Genomic DNA, 18420 nt, shown 5'->3' on the forward strand with positions numbered 1-18420 from the left:
GCCGCTGTAACGGGGAACCATGCTTAGTGACTGAAAGCCGCGCACACCGATGCCCCCGATCGGGAGGCCAGGACGCCGGCACGGGTCTCACGGGGCTGCCGCCGAGGCGTGGGCAGGGCCGGCTCCGTCCGGTGGCTCCGGCGGGAGTCCGTTCTTTGCCTGTGCGGCTTCGAGGGGCACCACCTTCCTCCTTCCCAGTGTGACGGTGCGGCCTCTGCTTCTCTTGTCTCGTCGCCTTCTCTGACCCTCCTGCTCCGCCCGTGACCCAGGGTCATCTTCCCGCCTGAAGGTCCTTAACCTGCAGAGTCCCCTCTGCTGCGGAAGGGAGTGCGGCCTCAGGTTGCAGGGATGAGGGCTTGAGGGCGTGGACATCCCGGGGGCTGCGCTCTGCCAGCCACACCTCCAGGGAGGGGTCCTCAGACTTGAGCCTTGCCTCCGGCAGGTGCTAGCGGGGCTGTGGAGGGGGAGGCAGCTGCGCGGGGGGCGCAGGCGCCGGCCGGGGAGGCCTCGGGAGTTTATTTACCTTGCCCAGAAGAGGGGCGCAGCCCGAGGTCGGGCAGTCCCACAGCTTGACGCTTTCAACCCGGGGGTCTGACCTGGGAAGAGACCCTGTGATCTGTTTAATGGGGTCGTGCTCAGGAATTTAAAAAACCCAACAAAAATAAGAGAAAACGTGGGAGCATCCGGGAGAGCTGATAGCCCGGGTTGTCCAAGGTGCCGGGGCTACACCGAAGGTTGGGAGTCTTGTCCTGTGTCCACTCCATGGTGTTGGGGTGTCTCTGTGCCCAGCGGTGCATTCACTGGCTCGGACCCTGCCCTCCGTGGGATCTTGGCCCTGTACAGCCCCTGCCCTGTCCTCTGCCTGTGCTCTCCGCCTGCCGGGGGTGTCATCGGGGGTCGCCAGACATACGTGTTGTCCCTGTGCCTCTCCTCCTTGGAGGGGTGCCTTTCTGACTGGGGGGCTTTGGAGGAGGCAGAACTTCTTACAAACCTCTGAGGAGCTGCCGGAACCTTAAGGTTTCCAGAAGCTCCTTTGGTTTGATTTGATTGTCTCATGGAGCCCTCGCTTCCTCAGCTACTGATTTTTAGGGGCTGAGCCTAAAACGGGCAGTTGTTGCAGGACTTCAATGGGGAAAGTGCTTATAGCTATGATTTTACTGTTCTTGCAAATTGGCAAGGATTTGGAAATGTCCGGGTAAAGGCAGTATCCTTGGGCTACACGCAGCTGTTAGGAGTAGAGTCTGGAATTGAGATTTAGGCACGCAATCCGTTTAGCTCATCGTGCTTTTATTTTGTGCACCGTAGGAACCATCACCCTTGCCGGGACCTGATAGAAACCCCTGCCAGCTACGGGGCGCCTGTCCTCCGCGGCCTTGGCTCTCCAGTACGACCGGGACTCTGAAGTAAGTGCTCGGGCCCCAGGCCCGGGTGGCCACAGGAGAGCGAGGCACTGAAGGCCGCGGCTCCCCCCGGGGCAGCCCGTCAGGCCCGCACGCACGCTGCTGGGAGAAGGCGGCTGCTGTTGGGCCCTGAGTTCAGGGGTGTCCGGGGCCCGGGAGCCTTTGCACAGAGGAGCCCAGAACCCTCGGGGTGGCTCTGGTGGCCGCTCCTCCTCTAGTGCGGCGCTCCCGTTCGCGCTCCCGTCCTTCGGCGTCGGAGTGACAATGCTGCGCCTCGCCATGGCGCATTTCGGGGGACGCGGGCATCGCCCCGCTTGAGCTGCCCCATCTGCGTCGTGTGGATCAGGACCTGGCTCATCCAGGGGCACGTTCACCCGAAAGCACGCCCTGCAGGAAATGGTGACCAGTCACAGTGGAGAAGTGGGGGGGGGGGGCTCTAAAAATGGAGAATTACTTTAAAATACCTTTTTTTAATGTTTATTTTTTTTGGCGGGGGGGAAGGACAGAGAGAAAAGGAGAGAGAGAATCTGTGCTGTCCGTGCAGAGCCCGACGTGGGGCTCAAACTCCCCAACCGCGAGATCACGCCCTGAGCTGGAATCGAGAGTCGGGCGCCTAACTGACCGAGCCACCCGGGTGCCCCTTAAAATGCCGTTTTTAGAAAAAACTGTTTCTTTATTTATTTTGAGAGAGAGTGTGCACATACCTACATGTGCGAGAGACAGAGGGAGGGAGAGAATCCCAAGCGGGCTCCTCACTGTCAGCACAGAGCCTGACATGGGGCTCGATCCCACAAACCGTGAGCTCGTGAGCTGAACCGACATCAACGGTCAGATGCCTAACGACGGAGCTACCCAGGTGCCCCTTTAAAATACTTTTGGGCTCTTTTATACCTAGGTGGCTCCGTCGGTTACCTGTCCAATATCGACACAGGTCACGATCTCTCCGTTTGTGGGTTCGAGCCCCACCTCGGGCTCTGTGCCGACAGCCCGGAGCCTGGAGCCTGCTTCCGATTCTGTGTCTCCCTCTCTCTCTGCCCCTCCCCCACTCACACTCTCGGTCTGTCTGTCTCTCTCCTCCCCCTCCCTCAAAAAACACATAAACATTAAAAAATTACGAATACAATACGATAAAAATACCTTGAAAAGAATCGCTTTGCCCAGCTGCTGCGGGGGTTCACTCTGGGCATTCTGCCTCCTCCTGTACTTTCCTAATAAACCCGGGACAGAGGGGTTTTAAAGAGGTGGCCTCAGATGGCGGGCCAATGGTGGGCTCGTAAGAGATCGAACAACCTCATCACCTCCTGCTCACATCTACAGAGCGGGTGTGGCCTGTGAGGGGTGACCGGCGGCAGGGGGTTGGCCAGTGTGGGGCGAACAGTCCTGTGTGCTCCTGGCCATCCCACGGTGGCTTTCCCTGGTGCCCCGAGAATGGCTACCTCGTGTTCGGTGTTGGGCTCCAAGGCCGTGTAGCTAATTGGGCCAAGCGTGGGCCGGAGTGTGGCTTTTTCTGCTCTGTCGTGATTTGGGAAATCAGGGAGGTGGGCAGTGGAACTCAGGTCCCCCGTAGGAGAGGTGAAGAAAAGGTTTTGTTGCTTAAGGGGTAGGCTTGAGCCATCTGGCGGGGTGGGGGTCAGCTAACTGGTCGGTGGAACGATCTGGCCCCTCTGCCTGTTTTTGCAAGTAAAGTTTTATCGGCACACAGAGTGCGGCGTGCCTGGACAGATCGCCTCTGTCGGCTCGAGCCCGAGAATAGAGAGTCGAGCTCGAGAATGTAGGTGGGAATATTTACCGTGTGATCCTGTACAGAAAAGGTGTGTCGGCCTTGGTCTGGGTTAGTTTGTCGCTTGCCGGGGCCCGATGGGCCAGGCCTTCGTGGACGGGTTCGGAAACGATCTGCTCTGTGTCTCCGAAGGCGTTGCTTTTACCCTTAAAGCTTGTGCTTTGTCGGAAGACGGCCAGATCTCCAAAACGTGGCCATCTCTTTGTACCCAGCTCAGTGTGGCATGTTCTGTGTGCGTACCTCATTCCGTGCAGTTAGATTAACCTTCAGTGGTCCCTCGCTGCGGTCGTCCTGACCTGCCCTCTCCCTTGATCAGCCCATTTTGTAGCTGAAGAAACTGAGCGCCACGACTGAAAAGGGCCTCTGGCGGAGGGGGAGGACATGAACTTAGACTCCTGGTTCCTTCTTCCAAAAGGCTGGGGCGTTCAGGGAGATTAGAATCCTTGAGAGAAAGCAGACTGGGTTCCCTGTGGTCTGGCAGGTCCATTCGTCCCTAGGGAGACGGAATTCGCATACCGTAACAGTCACCCTTTAAAGTGTACGATACGGTGATTTTTATTTAAATTTTTAAATTTTAGTATATATTTTTAAATGTTACTTACTTTTGAGAGAGAGCACAAGTGGGGGAGTGGCTGAGAGAAGGGGCGACTCAGAGTCCGAAGCAGGCTCCAGGCTCCGAGCCGTCAGCACAGAGCCTGACGCGGGGCTAGAACCCATGAGGCCTGAGATCGTGACCTGAGCAGAAGTCAGACACTTAACCGCCTGAGCCACCCAGGCGCCCCAGTACAGTGATTTTTTAGTACGTATGCAGAGCTATGCAACCATCTGATTCTAGGGCGTTTTATCCCCCAGAAAGAAACCCTCCTATAACGTAAACCCGTGCGTGAAGCAGTCACTGTCCCTCCCCCTCCCCCGGCCCCACGAGCCCCCTTCCTGTCCCCGGATGGGCCCGTTCTGGACGTCTCACCCACGCGGACTCACACCCCGCGTGGCCTCTCGTGTCTGGTTCCCTCCCTGAGCGTCGCTCGTGTGTTCGGGGTCCGTCCTTGGGGCAGCGGGGGTGGCGCCTCGCTCCGGCTCCTGGCTGATCGCGTCCCCACGCGTGGGGGACACACCGTGTGTAGCTGTTCATCAGTCGATGGGTATTTTGGTTCTTTCCCCTTTGGGGTGTGACGAACGATGCTGCTATGAACGTTCACTACAGGATTCTGTGCCGACGTGTGTTTTGTTCTTCTTGGGTGGACACCGGCCGTGGGGTTGCTGGGTCACTGTGGTCCCAGCCCTTGCGTCACCTTTTCAGTTACTGCCACGCTGCGTTCCACAGTGGCCGTGCCACTTCCCATCCCCCCCCCCCCCCAGCCGTGCGCGAGAGCTCCTCTCGGGACAGCCGCCGCCGTACCCGGGCCCGCTAGCGCCACCGTGAACTTGCAGGCCGAGGTTGTCGGCGGGGGTCGCCTGCACGGCCCCGCCGCTGGCTGTCCCTGGGATCTTACCCTGCGGCGTTAGGGCGGCTCTTCCTGCTCCGTGGCCCGGGCCGCTGTCCACGTCTGCTTAGGTTCGGGGACGACAGGGCCTGCGGACCACGGTGGTAGCCCGGCCCCGTTTCCGACGTTCTAGAAACTGTGCTCCTGTCTGGGTGAACGTAGGCGGATGTGCTGGTCTTCCCGAGATGTGCCCACAGCAGAAAGCGCCCAGGTTGGAGGGACGCGGGACTGTTTTCTTTCTTTGCACGATGACTTTTCACATGGCGCCTGAGTGTGCCTCCCGAAGGCGCACCACGGCCCGCTCGCGGGAGCCTGGCAGTGTGTGTGCTCCCCCGCGTGGTAAGAGGGACTTGCTTGGCACACGGGGTTACCTGAGGCCCCCGAGATGGGAGATGTTACTGATTATATGGGGTCTCGGTGCCAACACAAGGGTCGTTGTACGAGGGGGGCCGGAGGGCCGGAGCAGAGCCGAGGGCAGACCCGTGCCGCTGGCTGTGAGGGCGGAGGACGGGCCGCCGGCCAGGGATGCGCTGCCCCTGGAAGCCGGAAAAGGCAGGGGACTCCAGAGGGGACGGCCCGGCCTCCTGGCGTCCTGCCTCTGGGAGGCGCATCTGCCTGCTCGGTCCCCTTCTGTCTCTGTGGCCATCTCGGACGGGCCGGTTCTGTGGCACCGAGGCCGATCGGAGTCTGGCATCCTCTGTGGAGTCCCGTGTCGTCCCGGGCTGTGCCCGGCACTTCTGCCCGCTGTCCGCCCTGGTCAGCCGTCCTCCTGGGCCCCGTGCTCCCGCCGGCCAGTGCTCTCCCGCTGCTTGGAGGCCCGCACGCAGAGCCCTCCCCACGTGTGGTGCCGTGGGCCTGAGGGCTGGCAGGGTGAGGGTTCTGTGACACGGGGGTCGGCCGGGTCCCCAGCTTGCGGGCTCTGTGAGGGTCGGGGATCGTGCCCGTGCCTCGCGGAGAACCTGGGGCCTAGTTGACGCTCCCCGAGGAGGAGGAGGAGGATGTGGAGGACTTTCTAGTCTCTCTTCCTTGCCGGACCCTGACCACACGCACAGGCACCTGGCCCTCTCTGCAGCCGCTTGTGGGACACAGTGACACAGCACCGGGCCACACGGGGGACCAGAAGAGGGGGTTGAGGGGGCTCTTGTGTCACCTCTGCGGTAGGTTCTCCCTTGAGTCCTGGTGACTCAGAGGCCCCTCCTGGGGCGCGATCGCGCTCCAGGGCCTGACTGCCGTCGCCCCCTTTTGGGAGCTGTCCTCTGCCAGCAGGAGCCTTGCCGAGGTGTTGCCGAGGTGGGGGCAGGCTGGCTGGGGGTCACTGGGCGTTTCATCTGATGGCCAGACCTCCTGGCCCAGAGCCTGGCAGGAGCAGGTAGAGGTGAGGGGTTGGGGGGAGAGAGGCCCCTTTGGGGCAGGGGATGGGCCTCCCCGAGAAGGACTGGGGTTCCCAGGGAACTTTCAGACATCATGTTCATGGAGCCCCAGCTACTTCCCAAGACAAGGGTAGTTAAGTATTTCTCAAGGTTGTATTTCCTCACAGTTAACCTTCATCATAAGGTCACATTTGCTCAGAGGACGTACTTTCGGGCATGTTACGTATCAGAACCTCAGAGGTGCAGATTCCCCCCATCCACATCCTGGAAAACGTCCGCCATCCGGCCTCATAATCCGTTAGGGTCAGTCTCTGAGCCCTTCAGTCAGAAAACCTGAGGCTGCGTCCTGGGCCGGAGCCATCCTCTCCCCTCTGGTTCCGGTTTGCGGATTGCGCGCTGGCTGTGGGGGCCCCAGCCCTCAGGTGTCTGTTCCCACTCTGCGGGGAGGCTGCCGGGGCTCAGTGCGCCCCTCTGTCAGGATCCAGGGGGCTTCTGTCCTGGGGCTGGATCCAGATGTGGGACAACCTTCTGCTCCTGACCAGGTGGCAGCTGGGGCGGGGAGGGGGGGCGGGGGGGGCGCCAGGCCGTGTAGGGCCCGTGGTGGCCGAGGACTCCTCGGGGTCGGCCGGTGTCTCCCCCCACAGCTCACGAGTCCCTGAGTTTAAAGACCCCCGGGTGGGGTGCCAGGCCTTCTCCGGGCCCAGGTGACCGTGACTCAGAGAATGGCCCTGACCCAAACAGGCAGCCCCGGGCAGCCCCGCCCAACGTCGCCCTCTTGCGACACATCCCTGGGCTGACGAAGCTTGTTCCTCTTCCGGGTGTGGGGAGGAGCTACCTGGGGTTGCCCCCGACAGCCGGGCGCTGCCCTTAAAATACTGCGATCATTGGTCCCGGGTGGCCGGGAGGGCATCAGGCCAGGAAGGCCCGCGGCATGCGGGGAAAGACGTTAATAACTTGACGGAGATAAACTTCACGTACTCGGAATTCGCCCATGGGAGCGTGTGTCCCCACGATGGTCGGCATAGGTGCCTCTCTGCTCTGGGCCTCGCAGTGAGGACACTCTCCTTTCTGTGACAGGTCAGGCGGGTCGCAGCCAGGGAACCCACCAGGAGGCTCGGGGCCGCCCTTCCTGTTAGGGGAAAGAACCCAGTGCACAGCCCAGCTGCCTGTGGCTTCAGGGTGTCGCCCTGCCTCTGCACAGGTGGCGGGGCCTGGCTCGGGTCTGGGGGGACCCCCGGGACGGGAGGCGGGCGCCCCCTGCCTGCTGAGCGTGCGGCCAGAGGTCGGGCTGCGCTTGGAGGGGCGGAGGGGACGGGGGTTCCAGGGTGCCCCTCCTGTGAGGCGGCCGTGGCTCCCACAGCCCAGGGAGCCTCACGGGGGGTGGGGGTGTCACACGAGTGGAAATCCTGAGGGATTCGCGGTGACTTGATTCTCTCCCACACCTGGGAGGCCACACTTCTGGGTGAGTCTCACAGGCAGAAATCAAGGCGTCGGCAGGTAGCTCCTTCTGGAGACGTCGGGGCAGAAGTGATTCTCTTTCCTGTTTTTTAAAAACTTATTTTAACGTATTTTAATTAATTAATTTTTAAGGGAACGATTCTTTTTTTTTTCTTTTTTTAACGAAAATACTTGCTGTCAAATTGCTTTCCATACAGCGACACCCAGGGCTCATCCCAACGGGTGCCCGCCTCCGTGCCCACCACCCACTTTCCCCTCCCCCCACCCCCATCAACCCTCGGTTCTCTGTATTTAAGAGTCTCTTACGGTTTGCCTCCCTCCCTCTCTGTTTGTACCTAGTTTTTACCCTCCCCCCCCCCCCCCCCCCCCGCCATGGTCTTCTGTCAAGTTTCTCAAGATCCACATAGGAGTGAAAACATCCGGTATCTGTCCTTTCCGGACCGACTTATCTCACTCAGCATAATACCCTCCGGTTCCATCCACGTTGCTGCAAATGGCCGGATTTCACTCTTTCTCATTTGCCAAGTTGTATTCCGTTGTATCTGTAAACCACATCTTCTTTATCCGTTCGTCAGTTGATGGACATTTAGGCTCTTTGCATAATCTGGCTATTGTTGAAAGCGCTGCTATAAACTTTAATTTTTCTTAAGATTATTTATTTTTGAGAGAGAGGGGGAGAGACAGAGTGTGAGCAGGGGAGGGGCAGAGAGAGAGGGAGACACAGAATCCGAGGCAGGCTCCGGGCCCCGAGCTGTCGGCACAGGGCCCAACGCGGGGCTTGAACTCAGGGACTGTGAGATCATGACCTGAGCCGAAGTCGGACGCTTAACCCACTGAGCCACGCAGACACCCACCGCCCCCCCCCCCCCCCCCCCCCCCGGGAAGTGATCTTGATCTTGTTCAGCTTCAGAGGACTGGGTGCTTTCCCTGGCGCGGGCCCTTCTTTGGATCCATGCAGCCTCTGCCCCTGCATTGTCTCTTCTCTCATGAGGATCCAGGATCATCCCCAGGTCAGGCTCTGTAGTGTCCCTTTTGTGGTGGAAGGGGACACAGTCCTGGGTCCCGGGGACTAGGACGTGGCCGTCTGGGGGGTATTCTGCGGCCCACCACAATCTTACCCACACCTCTCCCACCTGCCCCCCCACCCCACCTTCTGCCGGCCGGGCCGGTGGTCTTCCCTGCCCTTGGCTCCTCCTTCCCCACCCTTGCCTCTGCCCTTGAAATCATCCAGCCCCCTCGACTCTACTGTTGTCCCTGGCTCTGCCTTGTCTGCCGGCTTCCACGCTGGCCCCCTGCAGCCGGGCCTGACTGTAGTGTCTGTCGGGCCCAGGACGAAGTGAGACCCTTAGGCCTCTCGGTCTAAAATGGAAGAACTTCGGGCACTTGGGTGGCTCAGTCAGTTAAGCATCTGACTCTCGATCTCAGCTCGGGTCACCATCTCACCGTTTATGAGTTCGAGCCCCACATCGGGCTGATGGTGGCAGGGCCGGCTTGGGATTCTCTCTCTTCCTCTCTCTCTCTGACCCTGCCCTGCTCTCTCTCTCTCTCTCGCAATAAGTAAACTTTAAAAAAATGTAAAATGGAATAATTTCAAGTGGGCAACGGCCGAGTGTTAAACCCGGGCCAGGGGTGACTGCCCGGGTCTTGAGCCCACGAGGCCGGCCTTGGCTGTAGTCCATTTCCCACGGCCAGAGAGGGCTTTCTCAGGATGTTAATGGGGTCTTTAACCCCTTAGTGCCCTTGCCCTAAACTCCCAGGGGCTTCCCGGTCAACCCAGTATAGCACGCGCCCCGTCACGTGGCCCTCCCGGCTCGCCGTCCACTCACCTTTTCCCCACCATCGCCAAGATTCTTCCCTCTGCCTGGAATTTTCTCTCGCCCCTGACCTCCGTGTGATTTGCACCCTGACCGAATTGGACATTGGGTTTTGGCCAAACAGACCCCCGCCTCCCGGTGCTGTCCTGTCACACGCTGGCTTTGTCTTCGGAGTCCTCGCTCACCACTCTGTGCTGTTGTCTGTCTGTCCCCGACTCGGCCACTTCCAGCTCCAGGACCTAAAACCACCTGTTCCCCGGTCGGCCAAGGGGGATGCCCGGCGCCCGGGCCCCAGCGGCAGGCGGGCGGCCCCGGGCCGCGTCCGTGGGGGCCGTACAGAGTGCGTGGAGACGTGCCAGCTTCGTGCCTTTGGAGCCGATGAGCGTGAGAAGTTTTGTGTGGTTTTGTGAGCAAATCCGAAGACGGCTGAAAGTCAGATCCCCTCCCTGCCCCGTGTCCCCCAGAGGAACGGCCTTCCGCGTCCCGGCACGGGAGACCGGGACAAGGGGGTCCCCATCGAAGGGCGTGCCCGGCCGCGGCCCAGGCCAGCAAGGCAGGTGTGTGAGCCCTGACGGGAAACAGCGTGAGAAGGGCCCGGCGGGCAGCGAGCGGTCGCGCTCGCCACGCCCGTTTGATTTTAACAAAGCCTCTTGAAGTGTCACCGACATCATGACCGCACCCCCAGACGAACCGCTGTTCCCTCGTGCCGCCTGCCATCCAGCCCTTGTCCGGATTTCCGCACTGGTCCCCGGACGTCTTCCCGAAGCCTGCCTCCTCTGTCACGGCACGCCGACGTCTCTGAGCCCGTTGCAGTGGTTTGTCCAAGGGCAGAACTTTCCTCCCCTTTCCTTCTTGCCACCCTCCGCTCGCCTCTACTTTATTTTTAGTGGGGGGTAGTAACAGCCTTATTGAGCCGTAATTCACACATAAAGCACGCCCACTTAGAGCATACAGTTCCATGGTTTCTACCGTATTCACAGAGTTGTGTGACCATCACCGTGCCACAATAATTCCAGAACGTTCCGTCGCCCCAGAAAAGAAGCCCCATCCCCATCAACAGTCACCCCACCCCCTCCACGGGCCCCCGAAACCCATTAATCTGCTCCCTGTCCGTGGAGGAGCCTGTTCTGGACGTTTCACGCACGTGGACCCACACCCCGCGTGGCCTCTCGTGTCCGGTTCCCTCCCTGAGCGTCGTGTGTTCGGGGTCCGTCCGCGGAGCACTGGGTGCTCTGGGACGTGCTGTGCGCGGTGGACACGTTGTGCGTATCTGTGCAACGGTCAGCGGACACTTGTGTGGTTCCCACCTTCTGGCCATTGTGAGTAGCGCTGCTCCGAACACGGGTGTGTGAGTTTTTGCGTGGACACACGTTTTCCCGTCCCCTGGGCGTACGTCTACGAGCAGAATTGCTGGGTCACCTGGGAAATTCTGCGTGTCACTTGCTGAAAAACCACCGGACTTTTCCACGGCGGCTGCCCCGCTTTCCGTCCCCGCCAGCCGTGTGTCGGAGTTCTGCTTTGCCCACCCCCTTGCCAACACTTGTCATCGTCCGTCCTTTTTCTCACGGCCGTCCTGGTGGGGGGGTAGCATTCTCGCTGAAGTTTTGCTCTACGTTTCCCTGATGGCTAATCATGCTGAGCAGCGTTTCATGGGATCGTTGGCCGTGCGTGCGTTTTCTTTGAAGAAATGTCCTTTGTGCGCTTTTTTACTGGGCTCTGTCTTTTTCTTATTACATCGTCAGCGTGCCTGCTTTTCGGCTTGGCGCCGACTTGTAAAGAGTCCACCGCTCTTTCTGGACCGTTCTGCAAGTTCCCTCAGGGTGGTCCTTCCCCCCTCCCCCCCCCCCCCCCGGCCCATGTTTCCAATAAACTGGAAGGTTGGCCCAGGGCTGCTGTTCGGTGAGATTCCTTTTCCGTTTCGTAAGTACGTACACGTATGATTTTTATTTGCCTGCCTTCAAAGAACGTGTCAAGGGTATGGAGTGTTGGGATTAGAGACCGTTTTAATTTTCCTCTTTCTGTTTACCTACTCAAAACCTTCATTTCGAAAGGCACAAATAAGACAGAAGAAAAGTCACACAGAATCCACCGCCGAGCTGAATCGAGAGGACGGCCGAAAACCCGCCTGCCGTCTTGCCATCCGCTTTTTCCGCCTCCTGGACGGGAAGCTCATCTCCGCGTCGTGATTTCCGAAGTGTGAGGGAGCTCATGCGGGCAGGACCCGAGGCGGCCCCCGCTCTGCCCGGGGCAGGCCGGTCGCGGCGAGATGGCGGTCGTTAGAGGCGGTCGCGGCGAGATGGCGGCGAGATGACCGCCCGGTGTCCTCTCCCACCGTCGGGGCCGGCTGGCGGAAGGGGCCGGAGGCGGCCTCCGCTGGAGGGGACACAGCTGGTGGTGACCGGTGCGCCCACCCCCGCAGGCCACTCGTGAGCTGGCCCGGCAGGAAGACGAGCTGCCGGCCAGCACCGGCCAAGCCACCAGCGGGAGCTGTCGGGTGTGGGGACCCGGGCCCTGCCACCTACCTGCGTGCGGCCTCGGTGAACGACGAAAAACGAGTTTAGTGTGTGGAGCGGAGGGGTCACCCACGTCCGTCACGAACGGCAGGGCTGGGGACTATTGGGTGCTAACGTGGCCGCTGGCAGCCAGCCTGGGCACTGTCCACGGCGGGCTGGGGGCTCAGGACCCACAGCCGTGGCCGGGTGGTCGTGTCCAGCGGGGGGCGGGGTCGCTCATCCCTACAAGCTGGGTGGTCAGCGGGATCCCCAGGGACTCACCGCGCCACGCGGTGGGGGTGGCAGGGCGTGGGGTGAGGGGGTGGCAGGGTGGTGGGAGACGGGTGGGGGGCGGCAGGGTAGGGGGTGGCCTGTGGGCTGAGGGCAGACAAAGGCCCATGAGCCTCAGCTGCAGCCTGTCCTCGTGGTGTTAGAGCTGGTGTCTCGGGTGAGGTCCCCGCACAGGGCGGTCTCCTCAGTCTCCCGTTCTGCGGCTCCCTGCAAGCTCAGTCCGTGCCGACGTTCCAAGAGGGTCCAGTCAGGGTCTCCCCAACCCCCGCCCCAGGGCCACGGGCTCCCACAGGACAGACACAACCTGTGCTTCTGTGCAGCAACAGAAGTTGTAAGTGTAAGCGAGCCCTGCACTGTGGCCTCTGGGCTGGAGGGGAGAGGGCGGGGGGTTGGGTGGGGATTCGGGTCCCAGGCCCTGGCTGCGGGCGACGGGGCTGGGTTGGGGTCGCGTGCCGCTCAGTCCCGTGCTGCTCAGTCCCCGGGATGGGGCTGGTCAGGGCTCCAGGGGGCGGTCTCCTGGGCGGGCAGCCCGGCTGTGGCCGGAACCTATAGCTGCCCTGGAGGAAGGTTGGTGACAACCCCTCTCCCTTTATACAGCCGCGTTTTCATGGTGGTTCCCTGTGATCCCACCCAGGACGGCTGTCACCTATTGTCACAGGTGTCTGTGGCCTGCCATGCACACTTCAGCTTTGTGGCCGCCCCTCAGGGAAAAGCTTTGGACCTTGCTATGCACACGGGGCGACAGTGATGACCTCCGCACCACCCACCCCCCCCCCCACGCCACGTGACAGGACCCTCAGGGGCCTGGAAGGGGTGCTCAGGGCCCCAGAACCTGCCCAGCCGGTTCCGATGGCCGAGCAGAGATTCCTGGGCTCGTGCTGCCCTCTAGTGCCTGCGGAGGGGAGTGCCTTTGGGGAGGCTGCGTCGCGTCCTTCCAGGACCGGCGGGCTTCCTGCCCCTCTTTTTCATTGCCCCCCTTACGTGGGGGGGTCTGGCTAATTGCTTTCCAAGTTCTCAGGTCTGTGTGCACTTGGGTTCCGACCTTTCTCAGATCCTGGAGGGAGGCTGGTCTTTGTCCCTCGAGTTTGGAGAACTTAATCTGACAATAGGGACCCTTCCCCCGAGCCTGTCACCAAGCCCCTCCCTGCTTGGGATGGGCCACCGACTGCCTCGCTGGGTCCCCTTAACCCCTGGAACGCTCGCTCGAGCGTTCTGTGCGCCGCTCACAGCGGGGCCGCCCGGGGGAGGGGTTCTCCTGCTGGCTCGGGGGTGCACACCGTGAAGGGCACACCCACACACGGCCTCACTCACCTCCGAGGGCCTCTGCCGCGGCTGCCGCGGGCGCGGGTATCGGCTCCGAGGTAGACGCGTCGATTCGAAGCTGATGCTGGCGAACCTGGATCCAAAATCCCCCAGAAGGGCAGCCTTGCTTTCTCGGGGCCCTTGCTTTGAAATTAGTGCTCTGGCCGCCAGTGGTGCGTTGGCTTTGAGAACTAGGGCGCCTCTGTTTTTAATTAGTTGAAGTCATTTTGATTTTTTGTGCCAGTGCGGAGATGGAGTCTGTTCCCAGGCTCCTCTCTGGCCCTGGCCTAGCTGCGCGGGCCCTGCCTTTGTCTTCCCGGGGCCGCGGTGTCTTTAGCGTGTTGGGAACGGTGGCGGCACTGACACGCTCACGCTCTCTCGTCCTTCCCTCGCAGGTGTGACGGTCCCTCAGCTGCAGCCATGGGGTCTGAGGATCACGGGGCCCAGAACCCGAGCTGTAAAATCATGACGTTCCGCCCGACCATGGAAGAATTCAAGGACTTCAACAAATACGTGGCCTACATCGAGTCCCAGGGAGCCCACCGGGCGGGCCTGGCCAAGGTGGGTGACGCCCTGGGCCCGGTGCCCGCTTTCCACCAGCCTCGGCCCCGTGTGTGCCCCGCGGCCCCGGGTCTGGCGTGACCGTGTCCGGGGACGGCGGGCACCCATTCGTGGGTTCGCGGGGCCGCCCTGAGCTCATTTTCAGCCGACGTTACGGAGTTCTTCCTGTGGGCCCGGAGTCACAAATGAGTTCCGCGGCCCCTGTCCCTGGGGGACCCGGTGGTGGGGACGAGCCCCGGGGGCGGTGGCGCTTGGCCGAGGGCGGGCGGCGAGAGCCGGCGCCGGGCGCCGCGTCCCTTTCCGCGGCAGGTCACAGCTGCGCGCACGTACGTGTGTGGGCGTGCGTGACAGCAAGCACACGAGGACGGTCTGCGTTGTGTTTTTACCGTAAAAACCATGGTTTCTTCGTGTTCGTGTCACCCGGTAGTTTGGAGGATTTGCAACCAGTCTGCCTGGGGTTCTCGTCGCTGCCCGTACGACTGCCTCTCCACCTAGGACACCTGCTGCTCTGTTCTTGCAACCCAGGGGCCTGTAAACCTTCTCCACAAAGAGCCGGGCGGTGGGGCAGCCTTGGGGGGGGGGGGCAGTCTCTGTCCCATCACCCGGCTCTGTCGCCTTGGGAACCTGTAAACCGAGAGGCGTGGCCACGTGCCAGTAAAAACGGTACTTGGGGGCACTGAAACGGGAAGGCCGTGGAATTTTCACTTGTCCTGGAATCTTCTTCTTTTGTTACTTTTTCCATTTAAAAGTGAAGAAAACCCAACAAGAAACGGTCAGCACTCCTGATTCTCGGGCTGTGCGAAAGCAGGCGGTGGGCGGGATTTGGCCCAGGGTGTGCTGCCCCCTGGCGGCGGCGAGGAGAGTGATGCCTTCGCCTTCCCGCCCCTGCCTGGTTCTGGGTGGCTTTGTTGCCAGTGTCGGTCCCTCTCGTGGTGAGGGTCGCGCCTTTGATCCCAGCCTAAGGACGCGCGGAGGGCAGCGGGCTCGCCGCGTCTCCTTCCGGCCCTCCTTCTTGATTTTGTTCATCGTACGGGAGACGGTGTGGACACGGCGTTTCCTCCGCGTTGGGGACCCGAGCCCCTGCTGTCCCGTTAGCTTCGCTTCTCCCTGTAGCCTCCTTCAGCCGGAAACCCCGGGTCCTGGGTTCTTGCAGGTCCCGGGGCCTTCTGCCCAGCGGCCACCGTCAGGGGACGGTTTCTTGCCTGCTCTGCCCCATCGAGGCGCCCCGGGCGGTGGGCGTGGGCCTCCTCTGCCTTGCCCCTGTCCTTGGCCTACATGTGCTTTCCTGGGACGGCAGCCCTTCTGGTTCACGGTGTCCCTCGTGCTGGGAGGCGTGGCGAGGTGCCTTCCGGCGCAGCTTTGCCCGGAGCCCCGTCAGGCCTCCGCGGCTGTCATCTCTGCTTGTTCCTTCTGCCTCACTGTCTCGGGCTCCGCCTTCCTGGCTGGCCCCCTGGCCTGGATACTTCCTGAGCTTTCTGTGCCTGGTGCCGTGGCGGCTGCGGGCTCTGTGTCCACCGTGTGGACCGTGCGTGCGCCTCTGCCTTCCTTCGCTCTTGACTTCTCGGCCCCTGAGCTTCCCCTTTGTGCCCTGGTACCCCGGGACCCTGTGGTAAGCTCACGTACCGGTCGAGTCCGTTTTTGCTGATTTAGACGGAAGGAAACTGTTGGGACCGGATGTTTTGCGAGGCAGCTGTTTCTCGAGTCCGTTTTCCCTCTGCCTTCTGCGTTCCACGCTCCTTTCAGGGAGTCCGTTTGCTGCTTTCTCTGACCGGTGGTCACCTACGTGTGTGGGGAGGTGAGGGCCGCGTGGGGCGGGCCCGGGCACGTCCTGAGAGACGGCGGCAGTCGCGCCCTCCAAACGTGCACACGCGCCCCTGCTGCCTGCCTGCCTGCCAGGGACCGTGTCCCTCAGGGGCCTCCCTGCCACTCCGTGGGGACAGGCAGGGACAAGGAAGCGTCCTTGGGCAACCCCTGCTTCTTTCACAGGGGGGCCCTACCTAGGCTCTCAGGGCTGCTGGCTTTTTGTTGTTGTTGTTGTTTTTTAATGTCCATTTATTTTATTTTTGAGATAGAGTGTGATCCACGGAGGGTCAGAGAGAGAGAGAATCCCAAGCAGGCTCACACGATCAGCACAGAGCCCGACGTGGGGCTCGAACTCACGATCCGTGAGATCACGACGTGAGCTGAAATCAAGAGTCGGGTGCTTAACCGACTGAGCCCCCCGGGCACCCGAGTTGGCCGCTGGCCTCTTTGGAGAAGGGACCTGGTGTCCTCCTGGCCTGAGAGCGTTCTGCTGATGCCCGTGTCCCCTCACCCTGGTCGCATCGGCCTTGACTGCCCTTCTTAGTTGTCCGTGTGGGGTGCCGGGACGTTTCTGTTTCATCAGAGCTGTATCTGTCTCTCCCGCAAGGCTCGGTAGGGCCCGGGGGAACGGGCTGGGGGTGTACATTCAGTAGATACAGCTGGAGCCCGGGCCCAGGACCAGAAGAGGCTCTGGGACTGTCAGGGTGCCCCTGTCACGTTCCCTGGCTGCTCTCTGCTCTGGGGCCAGTGCCCAGCTGGGCCCCTGCCCTCTCAGGCCAGCGCTGGGCCTCCCCGGGCTCCTTGGGGAGCGCGGGGCGGGGGGACCAGGGCGGGGCATGGTGTCAGGTCCTGTGGGAGGGGGCAGGGGCTTCTGCGCTCGGGCGCACCCCTGGGGACTGTCCCTACGGTCCGGTGGCTCCTCCACCCAGGCCCGCAGCCTGCGAAATGGCTCTGGGAACACGAGGGGTCGGGACAGAGGCCGGCCCCTCATTTCGTTTCCTCTTATGGGGGCTCCCCCTGCCGCGCGCCTTCTGGCCCAGCTGCCCAGACACCCTGAGCCACCCTGAGCCACCCTGGCACTGCCTCGTTCACCTGGGGAGCGTGGCCTTTCTGTCCCTCTCGGCCTCGGCTGCGGCTCGGCCTCGGGAGCTTCGAGGAGGGGTCTGTCCGCTGGCCCGCCAGGCACCGAGGGGAGGAGCCAGGGTGCTCCCGTTTGGCCCACGATACCCGTGAGCGGTTGTGCACCCGGGAGCCTCCTTTCAGACCCTGGTCTCACAGAGATTTGAGGACGTCAGGCCACAGCATGTTGGGCCCGCTCCGTCACGTGCCTTTTCCAGAACCTTCTTAGTGTGTGGCCAGGCCGGTGTAGCTCATGAGGGTCCGAAGCATCCCTCTCTGGTTTCCTGATGTTTTCCACGGCAGTCGAAAATTTGGGAGTGATGCGTTTGGTTCATTTTAATTTTTTTTTTTACATTCATTTATTTTTGGTAGAGAGAGACAGAGCACAAGTGGGGGTGGGGGGCAGAGAGAGAGCGGGACACACAGAATCGGAAGCAGGCTCCAGGCTCCAGGCTCCGAGCTGTCAGCACAGAGCCCAACACGGGGCCCGAACCCACGAACCGCGAGATCGTGACCTGAGCCAAAGTTGGACCCCTAACCGACCGAGCCACCCAGGCGCCCCGTGTTTGGTTCATTTTAGAGCCTTAATTGACGGACCGGCTTCCTCCAAAGGAACTGAGTGGGTAGACTCCCCAGTTCCCCGCGGTGAACACATTTTGGACCAGATCCAGGGCCCTTTTCCCGCAGGAGGAAGTCCAGGCTTCTTTATAAGAGGGGGCGCAACCTCCACGGTTCAAGAGCCACTCAGGCTCACAGCCCTTCGTCCCAGGACCCGTTCTCGGGGAGAGCGTCTCGGGTGCCCCAACCACAGGCTCTTTCGTTTGTATTTGTGGCATTTCCAGCCTCCAGCGTGTTAGCTGCTCGTTATCACCTGACTCGTCTGATTTTTCACTTGAAATCTAAGAAAACCATGGACTGGCAGGCTGAGCCCCACACCCCGTTGTCATGAGGCCTCACACCAGACATGGGCACCCAGGGCACTTACCGCAACTCTGGGCACAGAGTAGGAGGGGGGACGTCCCCAGAAAAGGCCTCGATTGAGCAGCCGTGTCCCCATTTAATGAAAATCAGGGTTCCCGGCTTGGGCACTGCTGACCTCAAGGTGGGTTATTCCCTCTGGGCACTCCCGGGGCCTAAGCAGCACCCCGCATCCATGCCAGGAGATCGTGACGGCCATGGGTGTCCCCAGAAATCGCCCAATGTCACTTGGGGGCAGGATCCCCCTGGGTGGGACCCATTGCCCTCTTCTAATGGCTGTTGTTATTTACTCTTGGTCTGTCAATAAATCCAGCAGTGCGGACGGTGGAGGTGAGCCTTTCTGTTGTTAATAGGTGACTGGAGAGTAAGTGTTTTTGTTGCCAAGCAAAACGTTTTCTAACACCGATGTGTATAGGGGAGTCCTTGGGGATGGTGAATGAACTGCAGCCGTTCTGGAAGCCGTCCGCAAACTCAGCATCGGTGTCGCGATGGTCCTCCCTGGCCCTCAGCTGGGTGAGGCTCGGGCCTCCCCAGAGGTCTTGGCTGGCGCGCTGAAGGCAGGTTGGTT

The 18420-nt window shown here is 61.3% G+C and overlaps 2 protein-coding genes across 9 annotated transcripts in view; one reads left to right on the forward strand and one right to left on the reverse strand.

The window, feature by feature from the left end:
- Positions 1-18420, forward strand: part of KDM4B (lysine demethylase 4B) — a 131065-nt gene that overhangs the window by 33103 nt on the left and 79542 nt on the right. For 7 of the 8 annotated variants that reach the window (XM_053897917.1, XM_053897919.1, XM_053897920.1 and 4 more), the window contains exon 2: positions 13787-13952. In XM_053897917.1, the coding sequence (XP_053753892.1) occupies positions 13812-13952 (141 nt within the window). In that variant the 5' untranslated portion in view covers positions 13787-13811. Of the gene's footprint in view, positions 1-1305; positions 1404-13786; positions 13953-18420 lie in introns of all 8 variants that reach the window. The other variant, XM_053897923.1, reaches the window with a different exon arrangement.
- On the reverse strand, positions 643-4581 carry LOC128775639 (uncharacterized). Its single transcript, XM_053897925.1, has 3 exons — positions 4162-4581; positions 3190-3543; positions 643-1787 (listed from the first exon to the last, which is right to left on the reverse strand). Exons 2-3 carry the CDS (start codon positions 3423-3425, stop codon positions 1277-1279), a joined length of 747 nt encoding a protein of 248 aa, XP_053753900.1. The 5' UTR covers positions 3426-3543; positions 4162-4581; the 3' UTR covers positions 643-1276.

Source organism: Panthera pardus, unplaced genomic scaffold (assembly GCF_024362965.1).
Source record: "Panthera pardus isolate Hobbes unplaced genomic scaffold, ASM2436296v1 HiC_scaffold_8, whole genome shotgun sequence".
In the NCBI taxonomy this organism is placed as follows: Eukaryota; Metazoa; Chordata; class Mammalia; order Carnivora; family Felidae; genus Panthera; species Panthera pardus.